Raw genomic sequence first — 16,380 nt, 5'->3', positions numbered from 1 at the left:
GATTTTAACAGCTTCCTGTGGAGATTATGCTTCACTTAATGTGCCAGAGAGAGAGAGAGATGGAAAAAAAGACAGAGCATAAAAACGTGGGGGGTCTCGTAGTGAGATGCATCACAGGTGCATCGTTCCATTTGATAAGAAATTTGTTATGTGAGACGGAGCATGACAGACTTAAAAACACTTCCTGTGTGGATTTCCTATGGGACGTGAGGAAAAGATGTCACGTCATGGAAACAAACCCAACTCAGACAAAACCACCCATTCAGAGCTACAGACAGGAAGTGACACGCTCAGGTGTGTTTACCTTGACCTCAAAAAAGGCGGAGCCAAATGTCGGCCATTTGTAGATGATCTTCAGAAACATCAGTTTGGCTTCTTCCCTCGATTTACCAGCCTGCTTGTTGAAGTATGCAACCACAGACTGGAATCACAAAAATAAAAAATAAAAAACCTGTTCAGATGATCAAAACTTTAATTTTCAGTTTCCTGACTGTACATTATAACATACAGTACTGATTACTTGGGATCATTTCCTTTATTAACGTGTTTCTTGAGGAACAATTATTTTATTTCCTGTCCTTACCTTACTTATTAAAATACACATAATTTATAAGATTGCACATAAAAGTTGACTAGGGGTGTAGCATGGTTAAAGTAAATAACATATTTAATATTGAATATCAATATGTACAGAAAATACAGCTTGTTAGTGGAGTTTTGCAGGTTGTTACCCTTTTCCAGTCGTCTGGGGACATCTGACGGATGAGATCCTGGGGAACCAGCTCCCGAAGCATTTTGGGTATCGTAGGGAAGTGAGACTTGTCATCCTCAAACTTGACTCGGTAGATGAGAGCTGCAAGCTGGAACACTTCCTCTCGTGAACACTTGTGGTACCCACGCAAGTATTTAGGCAGCTCCTAATTAAAAGACGAGAATGAGAGTAAAGGAGTGTTGCCAGTATATACACAAAGGCACAATACTAGAATAAAATAAAATACAAATTACAGTGATTATAAATGTGATGGAAGCAAGTTGCTGAAAGATAAAGAAGCAGCAGACACAATCTTGTATCTTGGATTGTAAAAAGACCAACCTGGTAGTAGTGAAAGATAGAGTCAGCGAAGGAGTCCTTCCCTGGAACTGTGTTGGTCCACAACTTCTTCATGAAGAACACCTGATAGGTGAGAGACGGGACGATTCCTGCAAGGTCAAATATGAATATTAATTGTATTAGTTTAAGTGCAGGTTTGTTCAGCTTCAACCCTAAAAAGCAGAAACATCTCACTGTGTGATGCAATAAAGTTAAACAGCACCAAAATCACATTCTCCAAAATGATGATACAGTTAAATTAAGTCTGCTGAGATGAGCATCTCTCAATAATATTTCAAATTTGGACGTTCAGAAATATTCCAAACTTCAAACCAGAACTTGACATGAAATGATATTTTGATCCCACAGAGGTGAGACGGCTGTGTGTACGAACCGTCTTTAGCTGGTCGAGATTTCTTGATCCAGTCAGTCAGATGTCGGACAAAGTCAAAGAAGAAATCTCCCTCTGGCACACTGATCACCTGCAGAGCACAAACACAATCAGATATATTCGCTCATTGCAAGCCAATCACGTTTCACGTAACAGAACCTTAAGAATTAAATCTTTGGGTAGAGATATAAAGGAAGATCTAAGGCTGTAAAATCGATGTTTAATCCCACCTAACATCTCCTCCTCCCGTCATTGTCACATCCTGACCCGGACCAACCTGATTTAAAAACTGTAGTAGATTTCTAACAGTTTGTTTTGAATCTAATAAACAATCTTTGACCGCTGACCTTGTCTGAGATCTTGACAAAGAGACTGAATCCTTCAGGAGATTTGAGCAGCAGTCTGGTTGAGATGTTCTGGCAGAAATCCTTCGCTTTGGTGCTGGACTCCACCTCAAATGCCTGCAGAGAGACAAACAAATAAAAAAAATTTAAAGACACTTCTTTGTTGACAAGATGACATTTACACCTGTTTTTCATACCTCATCTGTGTCGTCAGGGAAGTAGACTTTGTGGAAGATCTGGGTTGTCTTATGTTGGATGGCCTCTACTTCCACCAAATGAGGGGGATACTTCCTGGATCCATTACTGTTACCATGACAACAGTTGCAAAAAGGAAGTGGAATCAACAGTCAGTCCAGATTAGAGTTAAGGATCAGTGGAATAAAAATGTTTAATTCTTAAAGCTTAAAAGTTTAAGTAGATTAAATGTGTTTTATGTGGAACAAGCCACTGACAAACGATTCATGAGCTTGACTATTTTCCAAAGTTTCATAGGACTGTGTAAGTAATAAACAAAGTCCAGTAAGTAGTTATAACACAATTTTTCAAACTACAGCTTTTAACTTGACATGAGGCACATGCGACCTCTGAGTAACCCGATGTTATAAACATTTAATACTTCAGGGTTCAGTTTTACCGTAGACTTTTGTGCAGCCTCTGCATGCAGTCTCCAGACAGCGGGTGGTGCTTCTTGGACTGGAGGAAGCGCTGGATGTGCGGCAGCAGGACGTTACTGGGAGGATACAGACCAGTACACAACCACAGCAGCTCCCAGCCTTTCTCCTCACTGTACCTGCAGTGGCACAAAACTCAAGTTCAGATTCTGTGTATAAATATCTACAGCTACAGCGATGACTAAATGATTAACATGCGGAACATCATCTTTCTGTGTTTTAATCCCCTTTGCTCAATCCACACAATATCCCCTTTAATATATTTAATTAGATAGAGATATTAATATACACACTTAAGTACACTGATTAGAGTGATCATGGTGCGAGTTTACACACTTGACGTGGTTGTCGGTGAGCTGTTTGATGATCTGACAGTAGATCTCGTCTTTCAGAGGTTCGGCCTTCAGCGCTCCTTCAAAGATCTGATCTGTCAGCTCGTTGACTGAACGTGTCCGTTTAGATGGGTAGTCGCCCATGTACTTCATCATAGGTGAGAAAACGTCAAGGAATCAAACAACTTGATAAGCTTGAACACTTGAATGTATGGGGCTGTGAGACAGAGAGTGTCAGGTTAATTATCATGTATATTCATCAACTTTGAGGGTCCAGAATATAAACATTTATTGAAAATCCAGTTTGGAAAGGATATCTATAAAGGACATGCAGGCGTCCTGAGCCAGCTCCTCGTGGCTGACAACCTTCTTCAGCAGCGGCTGCTTCAGCGGCTCTCTGGTGCAGCTCCACATCTTGTCTTTCCCACGATTCTTAGTGACCATCACTCTGCTCAGGGTGTGTTTGGGAGGAGGCCTGGAGAGGAAGTGAATCAGTGAAGTCAGGTCAGAGAAGTGGAAATGTGTTTTTGATGTGGATAACAAGAAAAAGCTATATACCTATAAACAATTCATATTATTAAAACAATATAGTAAAAATGTAAACAATTAAAAACATGTGGTTTTGTGTTACAGTTCAAAGAGCTTCACTGTTTGTTTGTAATGTGAGTAATTTAATGATATTATGCCGTGAACTGACTTAAAGGTAAAGGAAGAACACAAACTGTCTATAATGATTGTGCATGATTTGTTTTCAATCCTAGCGTGTACCTGAAGTAGTCGTAGGAGAACTCCTCCAGAGTGTAGGGTTTCACCCGGCCGTCGGTCTCTGGCATGACGACCTGCGAAACACGAACCGACTGCTGGCGCTGATCCGGCGTCATGGTTACCAGAGCCTGATGGGTTATATTACTGTACATCAGATTACATTACATTCATGTGACGGATACTTTTGTTCAAAGTGACAAAGGGTGTCCAAAGACTCAACATCCTATAGATGAACATAAAAAAAAAATATAGAATTTTTATTTTATTCCATTAAAAATATTATATAGTATATATAATATTTATAGACTTTTTTTGAGCCCCATGTCTCTGAGAAATGTTCTCTTTGATATGTATACATGGACCCAAAAGGTCTAAAGTTGATATTTAAAGTTAGAGAAGAAATAAATGGAATAATGGAAATCAGACTCTCAAACTATAACGTATCACTTTAAAGTCGTCTGTGTGCCAGTTAATGTAAAACATGTTGATCAGGCAGAGAATTGGTGTTTTCAGTATATCCTATAAAGATAAAGTAAATAAGTATTTGTCCATGTGAACAATGAGTTTGTTTTTTGCTTTGTTTGTAAGTATTAAGGAGCAAATTTTAAGTAATTTCTTTAATTGATCTTAACTGCCTTAATAATCGATTATGAAATATGTTGGACATTTTTCCCTCATCAAACGGTTACAACCACTGACATGATGTATGTTTAATGTAAAGAGTCAGAGTCAGCTACATTAGGAGATAAAAGAAAAGATAAAGTAAACATAAAGTTAATTGAATTTTAAATGAAAAAACACAAAATAATGACTTTTAAATTGCCATGCTGAGGTAACTAAATCTAAAATGTCATAATCCAATTGTGTCAAATGTCTTTTTTAATTATTTTTAATGACAAAATAACTTGTATTTTAATTAAATACATTTTCTCAAATCAGTTATTTGTGTTTACTTTGGATATATTTGAAAATCATTATCTGTAATCTGTTATTGTTCAATTTTTTTTCATTGTATTTGTGCCTGCCTCAGACTGTTGATTAAGACATTTTTAACTGGGTAAAATCTTAATGGCGATTAATCAATCAATCAATCAATCAATCAATCATTAAACATTAACATCTCTAGTAATTATATAGACAGTTTTGGTTTTCTGCTGCCTGCTGGGAGGTCGGAGTGACTTCTTAATTTGTTTTTGGATACTGCTGAACTTTTGGTTTAATTGTGGCACATTTGACTTAAACTAAAAATACTTTTTCAAATTAAAACAGCTAAATATACATTTCCGCAGACTGGGCTGTGACACAAACACTGCAGTCAGCGCTGCCGGTAACATCAGACAGCTTCCTCTCCATTAAAGACAACCAGAGGAAGTCAGCGCTGTAAAAACGAGTCTCCTGACAGAGAACACAAGTTCAAGTCATAAAATCTTTTTTACTCTCACCACTATGTCTTGCTGAGGTCGGGTCATTGTTGGCAGGACGTAGACACAGTCGGCTGGGAAATCTCCTCTCTGATTGGTTCGTTCGTTGACTCCATGCGCCCAACCAGAGTTGAGGACCTGCTCTCCTGTGTCCTGGTCCAACAGGATCAGGTCTCCCTTCAGGAAGCTCAGGAACGTGGACTCTTCTCCAGCTGTGGAAGTGAAAGGATGATTTCTACTTATAAACATTTGTCTTCTGTGTTTATTTAAAGGCCCTCTATGTAACAATTTATAGCAATTTATATGTATTAATTACATTTTTATCGTCTGGAGATGAGCAGATTGCAACCCACATGAAAAATGAGACCTTCCCTGTCTGTAGAGTCCTGAGACCAAGTCATGTTGCAGAATACACAGCCTGACTGCACACTGCATCTTCAGCATATTAAAAATGGCATTAAAAAAATCATAATCTCCCCTAATGCCATATAATTTTAAAAGGGGCCACATTAAGGACTTTGTATCTTTCAAAAATGGCTACTCCACTTTATGTAACATGACTACAGCAGGGCTTACTATCCTCTTTACGTGCCAAAAAAGTGCATCCTCTCGCCATGACAACCGGCCTGCATCAGAGTCATCCACTGGTGTTTATTTTTAGAAGCTCTCAGCTGCTGCGTGCTGCGTTCAACACACAGCCTGTGTTCCTCCGGTCAATAATTCATAATTTGTAGGCCTGCACACAGGAGACAGAGAGCAGACTGCAACTACTGTGAGCTTCAGGACATCTAAAAAGCGCACCGCTGGATGAGCAAACCCCCGAAACTGTGAGGCAGCAAAACACACAACAACACTGCAACAAACAACACATCTATGAGGTGAGGTCAGCTATTTATCAGTGTTTCATCTATTAGCTAGCAATTTTCATTGGGCTTTTTTAAAAAAAAACATAAAATACAAGCCTTCTGTTTTGTTTTTGTTTTGCATTATCTGATGTGGAATGATCTGAGCTGCAGTCTGCAGGGTGTGTTTGTTTTTATATCTGTAGAAATGTGTTTTCAGGCTGTTTTAAGCTAACTGTATGTAACTGTTTAAATATCTGTGCAGGAAGCTGCCAATTCAACGACTTTTGTATTCCAAATTAGGCTTAAAAGGTGCTATATGTTATAATTCTAGTTTAAAGAAAATTTAAACATGTACTACAACTAGCAACAGAATGTGAAGAAATAACTTTTTCGATTTATTTCAAAGACGTTTATGTCACTGTTTTGCAGGGATATTTTTTTTAGTTAGCATGCAAACCAGCTAGCCCTTAGCCACTTTTACTTTTTACCTAAAGACATGATGGTCCAATAGTATATATCACCAACATTACTCTGGATCCCGAGCTCCTGCGCCGGGCAGACTCAGCTAACACAAGCACTAGCTTATCCAAGTAACTGCTAACGGCAGCTCCAGTTCGTGGTTACTCAGGTGATATGCTGCCCCCTATTTGTTTGGAGTATAAATTCTTACATATTGGTACTTTAAATGTGCATTTTTAACTTTTTTAAAGGACTTCTAATGCCTTTGTATGCGTTATGACGGTCAAAGCACAATTTCCTTGTTGTTTAAAATGTTCCACAATGTCCTTGATGACCAGGAAGCTCTCGCAGAGAGCCCAGACACGGGACTCGATGATTACAGAGTACCAGGAACGGTTCCGTCCCCCATGTTATCACATGGCTGTGGTCACAACCTCAACCCACAAAAGTCCGTACCATCAACTCAAGGGGACAAATGCCTCTGTAACCGGTTTAAGGTAAGGTCTACACATTTTTGTCTTGACTAACTGGACACGTCTTAGTGAATATGCCACAACAAAAACTGTGAAAACTTTTTTCAAGGTTCATTTCATCGTCACTCTACAACACAGGGCTGTGGAATGTAAAGGCACACTGTAGTTCCTTAAGTCTACACAGTATATCTAAATATATATATTTTCTTTATGGTGGAGCGTTAAGAATGAGTTCAGGAGTCTCACAGCCTGAGCAGAGAAGCTGCTGGGCTGTCTGGTGATACGGCAGCGGAAAATTCTGTATGTCTTATCAGATGTCAGCTGGGTGAACAAACTGTCTTTAAGTATCCTCCAGGTTCTGTGCAGACATATCACCTTCCCGCTGTGGTTTTACTCACCCGCTGCAGAACCTTCCTGTTCTGGGCCGAGCACAAACCAAGTCAGTTTGTGATTTTTCCAATCAGGATGCTTTCGATCGCTCAAGATGAGATCTTGAAACCGGAATGTAGCCTTCCTGAGTTTCCTCAGGAATTACAGCCTTTTCTGGGCTTTATTTGTTTATTTATAAGTTTTTGTTGATGGTGATGTGCAGTGTCAGTGACAGGTTCACTGTGGGGTCAATTCCCAGGAACCTAAAACTGTTCACCTGCTCCGCTGATGCAGACAGGAGTGTGTGTTTGTCGCCTTCTTTCTAAAATCAACAATCAACTCCTTGGTGTTGCTGATTGCTGCTGTTGAGCAGTAGATTGTTGATTTCCTCCTGATATGAACTCCCATGTTTTTAGTCAAATTGTTCAAAATTAGTTTAGAAAACTAGGATTTGAAAAACGCCTTCAGGGGTATAAAAATATTTTTAAAAAATTTAATTTTACATAATTAAACTGTGTTTCAGATCCTACTATGTGAAGAAGATGTGGGTGAAAAACCCACCACAGCCCCCACAGCCACCTGCGTCGCCAAAAAGCCACCGGAGATGCAGGAGCGCTCCACACAATCCTGTGTCCTTCGTACCAAAGGTGGACGACTACAAGTCAGTGTACCAAAGTAAGCAATATGAAGCTCTGTAGGCTCCAACAAAGCAACAAATAGATACTGTACATCATGATTTAAATACACCCTGTCTGTTGTTTTCAGACGATTTCCCTGCATGGAACGTAAACAAGCGCCAGCCGTACAAGATGCATGACAGCTTGAAACCCAACCAAGGATTAGTTGTCCCTGAAGGTGACTCCAAGAAAGGTTATTTTAAAGGTTCAGCCAACTCTACAGTGGTCCCGAAAGTGAAAGAACCAGAACCAATTGAAAGCATAACAAGCTACCGGAGTGCTTATGTGAGTCACCCAGTGCAGCCCAGGTTTCACAGGGAGAAGCCCAACAAAAGTCTGACCATAGAGCCTGCAGTGTCCATGAGGCCAAAGGGGAATTTGGATGTAAACAGGCAGATGTATGGCACAAGTGAGGAATTCTTTCAACAATTTAAGGCCATGTCCCTGGATACTAATTTTTACAGCCAAGGAAAAGCCAAAGACTCCAGTTCACCAGCAGATCCCTACAACTTCCCTCCTACAACAGATGCACACCACAAGGCACACCAATGCCCGCACACCAAACCGGTCCTGCCGTCTATGCAAAGGAGTGAGAAAGGCAAGAAGCCCTTTCAGGCAACGACTACAACAAAGGAGGATTACAAAGCTTGGTACACGTTTCCATGTTCCCCATCTGTCCATGAAGAGGAGCTGGACTGGCACAAGAAAACACTGTCAGTGTACACACCTAATCATGCTAAGAGCTCCAGAACAAGCCAAAAGACTGTTAGCCTGCCTTCTACACCAAATGAGACTCAAGTCCGTAATTCCTCAGAGAAAGCTCAATGTCCTGCTGAGAATCGAGTGTTTTATGGCTTTGAATGCATCTCCAATGGGGCCGAAGAGTCCAGAAGGTGGACCACCTCTCTGGACAGGGGAGGGGCTTGGGCCGATGGTGTCATTTGTGACGAACCATCACAGAATCATAAGCTGCATGGTTTCTAGCAGGAGCTAAGGTGTCCTCGGCACCAGGACACGCATTACCTCAGGTCGTTTGTACATTGACACTAATGTAATGTGAGGGTTTGTTGGAGGTGACTGGACTACTTATAATAAAAAGCAACAGTAATGTCCATTACTTGTATTTCTTGTCTTTACCATTCAAACTGCAGTTACTTTTGTGCATTTGTACTTCTGGGGAAGAGATTTTAATCAGAATGAAAGATGATTTTGCAGTCTGACTGAACAAACTTAATAAAACTGAAGGACTGCACAGTATCATACTGTTTTACTTGTTATTAATGTGTTCTCAGAAAACAGCTTGTTTATTCAGTAATGAAAAAGATGAATATTACTCAGTTTGTAGTATCATTAATATTGTAAATACCAGAGAGCCCAGACACGGACCCCAGTGACTACAGAGAACCAGGAGAGGTTCCTTCACCCGTATTCGCACTTTGTCATGGTCTCAACCTCAACGTGGACATTTTGGGGATTTTAATGAAACAAAGAACATTTAAAAAATGTGTTAAATAATGGTTTCGTCACCCTTCAGGACTTACTGGGGTTGATGTTGTCCTGCAGGGCGACCACAAACTTCGACCTCTTCCTCAGGCCTTCTAGAAACGTCACCACCAGGTCCCGAATGTCTTCCGCGTTGTTTGAAGTGAAGGTGTACTCCTCTCCTTTGATGGTCGCCAGAGTGAAACTCTGACTCTGCAACTTTCCTCCCCTGAAAGACCAACAAGTCCTCCAAATTATACAACTACAGAAAACCCATGGATTGTCAGCTCTCTCCACAAAAGCATTAAGTTGAGGGTAGAAAAAGATCATAGTTTGGCTTAAAATAACTATTTAATTTCTTTAAAACATGATGTTGAAGGCCCTTCAGTCTTAACCAACGTCAAGTCATTTCCTTCTTTGCTGTAAGGAGCTTTGACACTTGTTGAAATAACTGTATAAAAGTTGTTTTTCCTGGGAGATGATTTCAAAATAAAAGAGAGAGACAAAAGAGAGGATGTGCTCAGAGAGGCTGGTTGATCAGTAAAAGTAAAATAATAATAGGAATAGCAATGGAAACAGGCAATAATGGACGGATGGAAACGTGGATGAAGGACTGAAATAAAGGACAGGGAGGGATACCAGTGTGAGATTTTAACTGTTAAGTGATAACACCTGCCTCACCTGCTGCTGGATACTGCAGTGATTTCGGGGAAGGAGAGCTCTAAGAGGACCTGCTCCTGCTCGTCCACAAAATAAACCCCTGTCCAGTTGACGGCGACAATCAGGTCATTTTTAGGCAGACTAGGACCTTAGAGGCAAAAGAAGGAAAACTTTAAACCTGAAAGATTCTCCTTCCTTAGCTTAAAAAGAGAAACACCAGGCACCTGATGACTGCTGAAAGATGTCGTAGACGCTCACCTGAGAACTTGAAGGCTTCGTAAAACCGAGAGAAGAGAAGAGGCCACTTGTGGCGAGCGAAGTCCACCACTTCCTCCTTCACCTTCTGGGTGTCGAACCTCTTCTGGGTGTAGATCCCCTGCAGATGGTGTTTCCTACCGTCAGTATCTATGCAGATACAAATTGTTCTCTTTTTCCATAACAACTGCCCTGATGATTCAAAGCTAATAAAAACCTGTTCAGATCGTTCACATATCATCAGGGTTCTGGACAAACTGACCGACTAACTTTCAAAGCCTGAGATAAATTATTTGGAGGGACATTAAAAAAGATTTGTCCCAAGAATGAGCACCTTTTTGTGTGCCGCCATGATGAAATGAGCCCATTTCTCCACCGTCCTGGAGGTGCTGATCTCCCTGTCGGGGATGTAGGAGGGGATGAGGCTCAGCAGGCGCTCCAGGAGGATCTCTGAACCGTAGTCGACGTAATACTGCTGAGAGGCCAGTTCTGCCAGGTCATCCTGAAGACACAGAGATAAATACTGTAAGTGTTTTTGGACTTGTGTTCTTCCAATAAAAGGGAGAGAAAAATGTCAAATTATTCCTTTAAACTAAAAGCATAGAAAGGAAAACACACCCTGTCACAGCGGTATTCTCCGAACTTGACCCCCCTGACGGTTTGCTGGTAGATGAGGTTGGTGGCGACCTGGTCCTCAGCAGGGGAGTGCCACGGCGTGAAGATCTCCTTCCTGAAGAACAGCCTCCAGGGGGCGTTCCTCTCCTGAGCTCCCTGCTCCTTCGCGTACTGCTCGCACTGCGAAACAGCGTCCATCACATGATCGTTCCCGCTGCCTAAAGAGGAGACCTGCAGGAGGACACACATTTATGGCTACTTCTGTTACTACAATGACTGCAACTTTCCTCCACAGCAGATGAGCTCTGCACAAACATCATTCCTCAGAGTGAAGCTCAAACATCCAGGTCGAGTAACAACAACAACAAAAACTGCACAGTGACAATGGTGGTCTGACGTGTTTGCAGTACATGCTACTGTGTGCGTACCTTGTCAAACAGAGCGATGTAGAGAGAGAAGCCGAATCGGTCCCGCAGGTTGACTTTATCAGACAACGCACTGCAGAGCTCCTTGGCTGTGGTGGCCGAGTCTGTCAGCAGTGTTTTGGTTGTGCCGTCCATGAACGTCACCGGCAGCATGATCGGCTTCTTCGACTTGGTGGCCTGGATATAAATTTCAGGGCATTAGTTGGTTTTCAAAGGTTGGTTGTCAAATCAACTGTTTCTGGGCACCAAATGTTTTTTGAATTTAGAAGTAGAGAAGGACTGAAAATGTGGTGCATCAGTTTTAACTCAAAGAAACCTGTGATCACATCTGTGTGTGTGTGTGTGTGTGTGTGTGTGTGTGTGTGTGTGTGTGTGTGTGTACCTGCAGCTCCAGCCAGGATGGAGGTTGTGTTCTCGTCCCGTTGACAAATGTCCGTCTCAGTCTCTCTTCACAGTACGGAGCGTAGCCCGGTGGTCCGCTGCTGATGAAGTTCCTCAGATACTGAACGTAAACAAAACAGATGTAAGTTCCACGTGTTCAAAAAGTAAACAACAAAAAAACTGCCAAGTTCTTTACTAAGAAGTGATAATTCATATGTACTGTATGTAGGTTTTATGCAAATGTAAACATCTCTTTCACAAAAAAACTAAAACTCCTTAAACTCATCCTGCTGTCTTTAAATGTAGACGAACAAAACAACCAACTGTGGAAATATATGAAGCTAAGACTTTTTCCTTCTGTGTATTTAAAGTGAAAAGAAGTCCAGATGTTCTGACCTTGACGAACTTGTCTGAAGGAGCGAAGCAGCCGACACACAGAGAGATGAGGATCCAGCCCCGAGCATGAGAACTCTTAGACGGGTTCTGACTCAGCTGCTTACAGATCTGACAGTAGATCTCATCCCTAACACACACACACAGAGATTACACAGGTTAGATTAACACTTGTTTAGGAAGCTAAAGCTCGTGTGTGTGTGTGTGTGTGTGTGTGTGTGTGTGTGTCTGTGTGTGTGTGTGTGTACCTCAGTGCTGGTCTCAGGATCCCGTTGCCGATGATGAAGTGAAGTTTCTCCAGGTTGGATGTGGGCCGGTCCTCCAGCATGCTGTTGCCGTGGAGACTGTATTCTCCATCGTTAAGGCGCTTGGTGACCTGAAACGCATCACACAGTAACTTCTCTAGTTCTGCATTATGAAACTATCAGAGAGGTATTCAGCTTTTATAAGCCTCCTCTGTCTCTCACCTCCTCAGTGATCTTGGACTTCTTCTTCAGGGTGAGGGACACCAGCTTGTGTCGGACGCTGTTCTTCTTGATGCTGTCTGAGTGAGGCGTCTGCAGGCAGGACAGGAAGGAAACAGCTCAAAGACGGATCAGGGATGTGAAATAAACTAAAGTAAATTTGCTCAGACTATATAAATCTCAACCGTTCTCTTTCTTACCTCCCCCTCCCCCTGCAGCGCCTGCAGTTCTCTCTTGTAGGTCTTCTTTCCCAGCGTCTCGTAGATTTTGGTCATGACGGGGATCTTTTCGCTTCCGTCACTGATGGCTGTGTGGTACTTGGGCTCTGGCAGATCTCCCATGAACCTCAGCACTGTGATCCACACGGCCAGGGCAGCCTTGACCGGAGCACAAAATAAATATCCATCAGGGCGTCTTCAAGTAGCAGACACTTACATTTAATGCTTTTTAAGCTCTTCTCAAAATATTTTTAAACCAGATTAGTTTTGGTTCTTGGCAGCCAGACATGAGCAACTTGTCAAACTGGGCTCAGATGTCAAAGGTGGCCTACCAGCTGGTCTCCCTCGTCGTCGTGGAACAGCAGAGGCTGTTTGAGAGGCCGTCGGACGTACGTGTGAGTGGAGGTGCCCTGGAAGTAGGTGGCAGCAAACTTGGCAAACTTGTACTCTGATAAATCCTCCTCGTCGTCGTCCTCAGGCAGAGGAAGAGCCTCGTCCAGATCCTCCTCCTCCAGCTCCTGATGGGTCCGCTCCAGGTCCTGCAGAGGAGACGGGACAGGAAACCTTCACACTGCATCACTTTCTAATAACTAACAATTTCTTTTTTCCTCCTTCTCATCAGACACCTGCATCATGCCTTCATAACGCCTCTGTGACCCACCGCATCCAGTTACTTTGATTTGCCCCTTTAAAAAAAAATTATACAAATATAATTTTAAAGCAGTTATAAATGGATAAATGTTAACTGGAAGCTGTAAACTGGATAAATGAAAACGGATGTTAGAGTCTCACACTATATCAAAATTGCACTGCATTATGTGCGGAAAAAACTAAACAAAAATAAACCCCTTCGCTGTAGAACGAGAGCTTGCAACCAAAAGTGGCGTAGTGGCTCTATCATTCAAGAGAAAACTGTTTATTTAATCCTTTTTTTTTCAGCTCACCTCAAAGCCAGCGGGAGCTTGTCCCTCCTGGCCTGGCAAAGAGCCGGTCGTCCCCAGGAAGCCAAACATCTTGTCCACCATGTCGGAGTCGTTGACGGGCTCCAGACGGGCCTTCTCCATCTGCTCCACCATCTCCTTCTTCCTGCGAACCTCCTCCTTCTCCTTCTTCTCTCGCTCAGCGTCTTCTTTCGCCAGCTGGGCCAGACGCTCCTGGAAATAAAAATGTATTTATACAGTTTAGATGGATAAGAAAAAAACAGGCAACAAAAGCAAGTAACAAATTAAATAAAAGAAATTCAAGATCATTTCTACTTGATTTAGAGATTAAAGATTGTTTTAATATGACGAATGAACTGAGTGTTTCGTTGAACTCCCACCTGGTGTTTGCGTTCGGCCTCGGCCTTTGCTTTCTTTGCAGACATCTGATTCCTCAGTTTGGCTTCTTCAGCCAGACGCATCTTCTCAGCCTCCAGACGCCTGCGGTACTGAGAGGAAGAGACAGGAGTCCAAAAACAACTCAGGCTCAACCAAATTAAATAGAATTAAAGGATAGAAGGCATCAAATAAATTACAAGAACCACAGTACTTGGTGTGTATGTGTGAGTCTACCTCTCCTTTCAGCCTCTTGTACAGCCGGCGAGCGATCATTCCTCTGGTGTAGGCCTGGACGGTGATGACGGCCCACAGTCGGTGCCTGAACGCTCGGCGCACCAAGAAGCCCCGACAGCGACCCTGGAAGCAGGTGATTCGCTGACGGGCCACATGATACGACGCACACAACTTCCTGGACCGAACCAGAGCCTGAAGGCGAGAAAAGCCAGCTCGCATCTGAGGGACGCAGGAAAAACAAGACACGTCAAAAAAAGTCATATTGTTATCTTTACATGATAATAACTTGGTTGTTGGATGAATTACAGTCACGCTGATATAAAAGCAAATGTTTGACTTTGATCTGAATGTTCATCTGCACTTTTGTTTACATTTTTCTATAGTTTAATTTGTTGTGTATGTGTGAAATTAACCAGGTTCCTTACAGCTCCGTAGTTCTTCCTACACTGATACCCTCTCCACGTCTTCTGGATGAACACAGCCGACTTCCTCATCTTCAGGAAGTTCGATCTGATGACAGGAAGTGAACGTTTGGTTGAACATTTCAGTTTTCCTGAATCTGAAAGACTGGAATCAGATTTTTAAGGCCTACCTGTCCTTGAAACCTCGAACCACCTTCTGGATGAGGATGACCTTGTCCGTGATGGCCTTGTCTCTCTCGATCTCCAGCAGCATGTCGTGGTGATCCTACGCAGAGAAACAAAATGCACACACGAAGCTCGGGTTGAGTCCTTCGAGACTCTGATCAACTTCAAGTCTGCAGCCAGCAGCCATGCCATCATGCTCACAGTAACATTAATAAATATCATGATAATACCTCGAACAGCGGTCAAGATATTTCTGTTTGGAAATGTTAAAAGGTTTAAAGTTCGACAAATTCATGAGCTTAGCATTTTAGCGTGATAACGTTTTCTCAACACAGAGTACAGCGGAGCAGTCAGGAGATCACCAAAGTCTCTTACTCCTTTGGAAACAACTAAAGTCTGTCCAAAGTATAATAATAAATCCATCTATCCAATAGTTGCTGAGATGTTTTGTGATTATCTCTCTTCCTCCACAACACGTCCGAAGTGAACTTTGTTTGTCATTCTGAAGTGAAGACACAGTGAACACAGATTTAATGTGGCAGCTTTCCAGCTTTCTAATGTGACACATTAAATAAAACACAAGTGCCTTAAACTTCTTCTATCTCTTCGTCCTGTGATCTGTCCATCCGTCCTGTCAGGGAAGTGTGGGTGCTGGCCTGCCGTCACCCCGCTGCACGTTCTACTTCCCGTTTATCTTCCTGTCCAGCCGAGCAGCGAGGCCTGATGGAGACCAGCATGGAATCATTAACTACAACTACATGTATAAAGGGCAGCACTCCATCGCTCTGATGGATGTTTCCTACCTGACAAAAAGACCGACTCTACTTTTAACTACAACACCGACAGCCTCTTCAGCTTTTAGATTTGAGTTCAACTGAACATTTGGCTAACCTCTGAGAAAAATCACAGAATAATACCAGATGTCGTCCATCACTCCATCAGAATATAAACAAACCGTCTGTGGAAAGACAAAGTTTCAACACACTGTGAAAACAAACAGCTGAGACTCGACTGTCATCAGCTGATATTTTCACTGAACCTCTGGGGAGAGAAGTGACAGTGTCGCCATGGCAACCAGCTAACGGATGTGCCTTACCAGTGACCTTTGACCTCTGGACAATATCTGCCCTCACTGGGCAGGAAACCAAAACACACACATACACACAACTGCTGAAAAAATACACACACAACACCACAGACAAACACACACACACACACAGACAAACACACACACACACACACACACACACACACAGAGAACTGAAGGGAAATAAACACCTTAAGTTATTGTGTCTTCGTTTGAGTCTCTCTTGTGCGCACACAGGGCAACACACACACACACACACATTTGGAAAAGAAAACACAGTCCTTTCTTTCCGTCAGCAGACATTTGAACTGGAAACAATCACAGCAGCGCCTCACTACTGGGCTGAACTAGTTCATTAACAGTCATCTGCAGCTGAGGCGTCTGATATCAAGGTCCTCCTCTGTATAATGTGTTGAATTATAC

At 42.3% G+C, this 16,380-nt stretch overlaps 2 protein-coding genes and 1 long non-coding RNA gene across 4 annotated transcripts in view; 2 read left to right on the top strand and 1 right to left on the bottom strand.

The window, feature by feature from the left end:
- Nucleotides 1–16,380, bottom strand: part of myo7aa (myosin VIIAa) — a 39,741-nt gene that overhangs the window by 3,242 nt on the left and 20,119 nt on the right. The window contains exons 20-47 of the mRNA XM_030405222.1: nucleotides 14,876–14,970; nucleotides 14,709–14,793; nucleotides 14,284–14,502; nucleotides 14,052–14,159; nucleotides 13,675–13,884; nucleotides 13,063–13,269; nucleotides 12,713–12,889; nucleotides 12,516–12,605; nucleotides 12,297–12,424; nucleotides 12,052–12,178; nucleotides 11,657–11,776; nucleotides 11,278–11,451; nucleotides 10,853–11,080; nucleotides 10,569–10,736; nucleotides 10,238–10,355; nucleotides 10,001–10,127; nucleotides 9,379–9,548; nucleotides 5,036–5,226; nucleotides 3,597–3,721; nucleotides 3,146–3,303; nucleotides 2,833–2,986; nucleotides 2,460–2,615; nucleotides 2,023–2,128; nucleotides 1,829–1,942; nucleotides 1,485–1,572; nucleotides 1,094–1,200; nucleotides 732–917; nucleotides 305–421 (exon numbers count right to left, since the gene is read on the bottom strand). Coding sequence (XP_030261082.1) covers nucleotides 305–421; nucleotides 732–917; nucleotides 1,094–1,200; nucleotides 1,485–1,572; nucleotides 1,829–1,942; nucleotides 2,023–2,128; nucleotides 2,460–2,615; nucleotides 2,833–2,986; nucleotides 3,146–3,303; nucleotides 3,597–3,721; nucleotides 5,036–5,226; nucleotides 9,379–9,548; nucleotides 10,001–10,127; nucleotides 10,238–10,355; nucleotides 10,569–10,736; nucleotides 10,853–11,080; nucleotides 11,278–11,451; nucleotides 11,657–11,776; nucleotides 12,052–12,178; nucleotides 12,297–12,424; nucleotides 12,516–12,605; nucleotides 12,713–12,889; nucleotides 13,063–13,269; nucleotides 13,675–13,884; nucleotides 14,052–14,159; nucleotides 14,284–14,502; nucleotides 14,709–14,793; nucleotides 14,876–14,970 — 4,053 coding nt within the window. The remainder of the gene's footprint in view (nucleotides 1–304; nucleotides 422–731; nucleotides 918–1,093; nucleotides 1,201–1,484; nucleotides 1,573–1,828; nucleotides 1,943–2,022; nucleotides 2,129–2,459; nucleotides 2,616–2,832; nucleotides 2,987–3,145; nucleotides 3,304–3,596; nucleotides 3,722–5,035; nucleotides 5,227–9,378; nucleotides 9,549–10,000; nucleotides 10,128–10,237; nucleotides 10,356–10,568; nucleotides 10,737–10,852; nucleotides 11,081–11,277; nucleotides 11,452–11,656; nucleotides 11,777–12,051; nucleotides 12,179–12,296; nucleotides 12,425–12,515; nucleotides 12,606–12,712; nucleotides 12,890–13,062; nucleotides 13,270–13,674; nucleotides 13,885–14,051; nucleotides 14,160–14,283; nucleotides 14,503–14,708; nucleotides 14,794–14,875; nucleotides 14,971–16,380) is intronic.
- On the top strand, nucleotides 5,660–8,951 carry saxo2 (stabilizer of axonemal microtubules 2). 2 transcript variants are annotated; one of them, XM_030405216.1, is made up of 4 exons: nucleotides 5,660–5,892; nucleotides 6,661–6,815; nucleotides 7,684–7,835; nucleotides 7,926–8,951. In XM_030405216.1, the coding sequence occupies exons 2-4, from the start codon at nucleotides 6,691–6,693 to the stop codon at nucleotides 8,819–8,821; spliced, it is 1,173 nt and encodes a 390-aa protein (XP_030261076.1). In that variant the 5' UTR covers nucleotides 5,660–5,892; nucleotides 6,661–6,690; the 3' UTR covers nucleotides 8,822–8,951. The 2 variants fall into 2 exon arrangements, with proteins under 2 accessions (XP_030261076.1, XP_030261069.1); XM_030405209.1 differs by having other exon boundaries at nucleotides 6,657–6,815.
- On the top strand, nucleotides 11,714–12,648 carry LOC115574044 (uncharacterized). Its single transcript, XR_003982413.1, has 3 exons — nucleotides 11,714–11,797; nucleotides 12,027–12,441; nucleotides 12,524–12,648. It is a non-coding gene; the product is annotated as an uncharacterized LOC115574044 (long non-coding RNA).

This window comes from Sparus aurata, chromosome 2 (genome assembly GCF_900880675.1).
Source record: "Sparus aurata chromosome 2, fSpaAur1.1, whole genome shotgun sequence".
Lineage (NCBI taxonomy): Eukaryota > Metazoa > Chordata > Actinopteri > Spariformes > Sparidae > Sparus > Sparus aurata.
This window is presented reverse-complemented; position numbering and strand designations above follow the sequence as displayed.

What these genes read in the sequence shown, in the direction of transcription:
- saxo2 (XM_030405209.1), top strand. An exon ending in GCCTCTGTAACCGGTTTAAG is followed by an intron (nt 6,816 to 7,683) that starts GTAAGGTCTACA and finishes ACTGTGTTTCAG; the next exon opens with ATCCTACTATGTGAAGAAGA. An exon ending in CTACAAGTCAGTGTACCAAA is followed by an intron (nt 7,836 to 7,925) that starts GTAAGCAATATG and finishes TGTTGTTTTCAG; the next exon opens with ACGATTTCCCTGCATGGAAC.